The 4,525-nt window shown below is 38.1% G+C and overlaps 1 protein-coding gene across 1 annotated transcript; it reads right to left on the bottom strand.

Moving 5' to 3' along the window:
• Positions 1 to 481: 481 nt before the first annotated feature.
• On the bottom strand, positions 482 to 2,714 carry LOC109462444 (monoacylglycerol lipase abhd6-A-like; the record flags this gene model as incomplete). Its single annotated transcript, XM_019759000.1, has 4 exons — positions 2,522 to 2,714; positions 1,707 to 1,866; positions 1,108 to 1,221; positions 482 to 614 (listed from the first exon to the last, which is right to left on the bottom strand). Coding segments are annotated over exons 1-4 (523 nt in total), but the record flags the coding sequence as incomplete, so codon positions are not given.
• Positions 2,715 to 4,525: the final 1,811 nt, after the last annotated feature.

Below are 4,525 nucleotides of genomic sequence, written 5' to 3'. Positions count from 1 at the left end.
CTAGATTATTCGCCAAACCATATTCTGTGCCATTTGCTCAACCCTCATGACCACGTAGATTTCATAATGAAAAGAACTTTTTTTTTTTGCAAAACTTTTTTTTTATTCGCACGTGCGCATCAGTTTTGGGGCTCCCGGAGGATGTCATCCATATAATCAAATCAACATGGCCTTATTAACAATAAAATGGTTTTAAATGTCTTACTCACATGTGTGAGCTTGTGTTTCAAGGGATTGTGAGCAAGCATGTGTGTGGGAGTGTGTGTGTGTGTACAAAAATGTATTGTGTGTGTAGGTGTGTGTGTTTGTGTGTGTGAGTTCTTTCACATGTGAGTTGAGCAAGTTCTTGTGTTAGAATGGAAGTCTGTGTTTGTTTGCATTTTATTTTATCAGGACATAGTAGGTAACAACTAACAGCTAATATAATTACCTGCATCCAGTCCAATTCTTTAACTTGTTACATATGATAGTTGATACTAACCTGCAGGAGCAGACAGAGTGAGTACAGACACTTCTCCTGGATGTGACGCTGCGTAGCACCCAGCGAGGCCGCCCCCCATGGAGTGTCCTACCACATGGAGTCCACCACGGTCAAGGCCAACCACGCTGACAAACTAAAATGGACAAAATATTGGCGCAAAACTTTATAACTGCCATGGACAATCATAAAATTTTTCCTTGAGTACATTGCTAACAAGATATTGTAAAATGGATGCATTGCATAATCTTTTCTTATATAATAGAGGCCAGTGGTCTTGGGGCATCCTGTGTATTATATAGAGCTTTTTTATTGACTAATCTATAGCTACACACCGTGAAATTTCTCCAGGGTCTTTCTCATATCACATATAAGACATAAGACAGTCTGTGTTATTTTGATAACATACATATCTTGATGACAGATATTAACATCTGCTTCATTGCTACTTACTTTTAATATGCTTTCTTTTTGTAATGACTTAATACATTTTGAAAAGAGATAAAAAAACAAAAACATTTCTGCTTGTCTAAGATCCTGAAAGATTAAATTCAATCTGATGCTTAGGGTGTTGCTTGAGCAGAAAATTGAGAAATGTTTTTTTATTAGGGTAGAGTCTGCCCCATTACCTGGTGCAGCTTGGCAACAAAGGCTGTTACAGTCAGGTCAGCCTTAGCCTTGATGCCAGTTTCTCCGTGTCCGGGTAAGTCTACAGCTATCAGGTGCAGGTGTTTGGGCAGGTGCTGCAGGTGGAAACACATGTACAAAATTGTTTACAGCTGTTCATGATAAAAGATACATGTAGGCCTGCCACTTTACGTGAGGGAATTGACACTTTTACTATCAATCACATTGAACGCACTGCAGATTACAAAATGTATATAGTACATGTATTGGTATACATGTACATGTATAAATACAATACATTTATTCTACTAAGAATCATGATTCTGAAGGTGTAGAGGGATGGCAATTGAAATGTAAAGAGACTAGGTATTAAAAAATAAATCAGGCTTCCTGCTGAGATTTTTAAATACTTAGAAATTAACCCTAAGATGAGGTATCTTGAATCAACCTGCAGCACAGAAAGTTGTCTTCTGGCCACTCCAGGGAATAAATCAATGACTCAAACTCAATCTCTAATACTATGGGTCCAATCAAAAACCCTGCAGAACCTCATCATTATTATGAACCAGGGACAGAAAATCAGATTGGACAGAAAACTAACCATGATTATGTTACAGAAACTCTCTTTCCTGTCTCCAAACCCGTGCAGGAAGAGCAGCGATGGTTGGTTCTCGCTGGGCTGGCCTCTCTCCATGTACGCAAACTGGCACTCCCCCACTTTCACACACTTGGTGGTACAGCCCGCCTTCCATGTTTTCAACCTGTCAACATTTACAGACGTCTTACAGGCCTGCACTTTCACAATCCTTTCTAGTGTTTGGGAGGCCATATTCACCTATGTGTGACAAGGGGGGGCTTCACCGACATGCGAATCTATATTGATAATTTTATTATATTATTTCTTAGTGAATCTTGATGAATGGCTCCACCCCAAGGTGATGCCAAAAAGAATGTGTGAAAGAAAAGTCAGAAGAGATGAGCACTCATGGGTACAGTGTTGTTAGCCTCCTTCGCATGCAAGGGGAGCGATGCAAGTTACTAGTATGCCGGGGAGAGACGGTTTCTCCACCTTAGGCCATACCAATTTAATTTCTTGGTTAACGGATTCGCCGCTTCATTTTTTCTGATTTGCAAATAAAAATAAAAATCCAGAATCAACTGCAAAATGCTCATATTTTGCCCTGGACAGTTGAAAACAGTCCTTTTCATTTTCAACCAGCCTGGTGTGTTGACTTTATGGCTCCTATCGTACCATTTTGGGCCATAATAGGATGCTTAGGCCAGTTATTTTCATTTTTTTTCGCCCGCCCGCTCCATTATTTTTCTAGAAAAATCCGTTAACCAAGAAATTAAATTGGTGTGGCCTTAGTGCAAAATAATTGTCTGTGAAGGAGGCTACGGTGTTGTCAACTTTACCTCAGAAAGAAATGTATGATGTAGGCTGGTTTGATGTAGTATACAGACACAGCCAGGGCAACAGCGGTCACTACAGCTCCTCCAGCCAGCTGGACAACTGTAGAGATGACCTCCATCTTGAACTGTCAGCGTAAGTAACCACTTGTTGAGGCTAATCACTGGCTAATTCAACAAGACTTCAATACAGCTCCTTGATTAAATGAACTCTAGGAAGTAGGAAAGGATAGAATAGTGATCAGCTTGGATGCAACATTAATTATCGTGATTAATCTTCTTCTCAAAGTTATCATGTCAATTTATAGGTATGCACATTAGTGTAAAATTTAAACCACCAATTGCAAGGTTTGTCTGATTAAAAGTCCCTATGAACTATATCAAATGAATGATTATCGATCAATTATACAATTGAGGAAAATCTATTATTTATAGGTATGCACATTAATGTAAAAATTAAATCACCAAGGTTTGTCTGATTAAAAGTCTCTATGCAGTATATCAAATAATGATTATCAATTATACAATGAAGAAAATCTATAGCTTGGAAGCCTTTGTAGATCAAGGGCTGGGAATCGATATGATTTCGCCTGTTTATACATTGTACAAGCGCCTACCATTATATATAAGAACAGTTGAACCATTTTGAAGGTATTTGAAGCTCCTTGGTTGAACCAAGGAGGTTGAGTTGGTCTGCTATAATTGAGGTAAAAGAGTAACGTTAGAGGGACAATTCCCCTGGCTGGCATGTTATCTCTCTATAAGTATTTGGTCAATTTTGTAAAAAAAAATACTCTTTCCAGCTACTTCTGAAGCCTGGTAGAGACTACCTTTAAAGTTTAAACAACCTCTATGTGATAATATGTTTTGTAAACACCGTTGTCTTCCCACCCCCCTCCCCCAATTCTCATAATTACCTTCGCCAAGAAGGTTATGTTTTCAGGGGCGTTCGTGTATGTGTGTGTGTGTGTGTCTGTCTGTCTGTAAACACGATAACTTGAGAAGGCCTTGATGGATTGTCTTGATACTTGGTAGATGGGTAGGTCTTGATGAGACCTCAAAATGATTAGATTTTGGACCCCCTAGCGGCTTGTTATGGTACTGCAGCTGAACTTCCGGTTTTGATATCTCAAGATCCAGACATGCTATGGTGATGAAATTTGGATGGTAGGTAGCTCTTGTGCTGGGAAAGAAGTGACGTGAGTTAAGGCCCCCTAGCGGCTTGCTCTAGAACTGCAGGGGGGTTTAAAGGACAAATGTTTAAAAGAGGATAACTCAAGAACCGATTGATGGATCATCGTGATTTTTGGTATGTAGGTAGCTGAAGTGATGCTTGACATAATGATATTACAATTATGCGAATATTGATGTAATTTGCATAATTAATGAGGAAATTCTATAAATCAGCTGCATTCCATGATAGGAAGTTCAAGCTTGTAACATATGTTATTAAGAACGAGAGAAACACAGGCAAATATTGATTATGCAAATGAAGACTTAATTTGCATAATTAATGAGAAAATGTTATAATTGCGTAGTGGTAACTGCCTGGAATTTCATACTTGGGGTGTTTGAGAATTAAGTAAAGGTGAACATATATAAACATAATTTATTCAAATAAGGACCACATTTGCATAATTTATGAGAAAATGGCATTCTTTAAGATTAGACTGTCTTTTGATGGAGAATAATGATCAACAGACTGATATAATTCATGCAATTGAGGATCCTATTTGCATAATCAGGGTGATTAGTATGTTTCTTATTCATAAAGGCTAACATCATTTGGCGAAGGTATGAGATCGTGGAACTCTAGTTTTTACCTTGATTCACATTGCATTGAATTTGCATGTTATATGAGTCAAAGTTCTTCATAACTAGCTCCTGCTTTGCCAAATCTTCCCAAAATCAATATGAATAAAGTTCTTAATAGTCAGCTCTTAATTTACCAAATCTTCCCAAAGTTCCCAATATAAATACAAGTAAAGATAGTGTCTTTGCTGTACATGT

The sequence above is a fragment of the Branchiostoma belcheri genome, unplaced genomic scaffold (genome assembly GCF_001625305.1).
Source record: "Branchiostoma belcheri isolate BF01 breed outbred unplaced genomic scaffold, Haploidv18h27 scaffold1168, whole genome shotgun sequence".
Taxonomy (NCBI): Eukaryota; Metazoa; Chordata; class Leptocardii; order Amphioxiformes; family Branchiostomatidae; genus Branchiostoma; species Branchiostoma belcheri.
The sequence above is the reverse complement of the archived record's forward strand: the minus strand, read 5'-3'. Positions and strand labels throughout refer to the sequence as shown.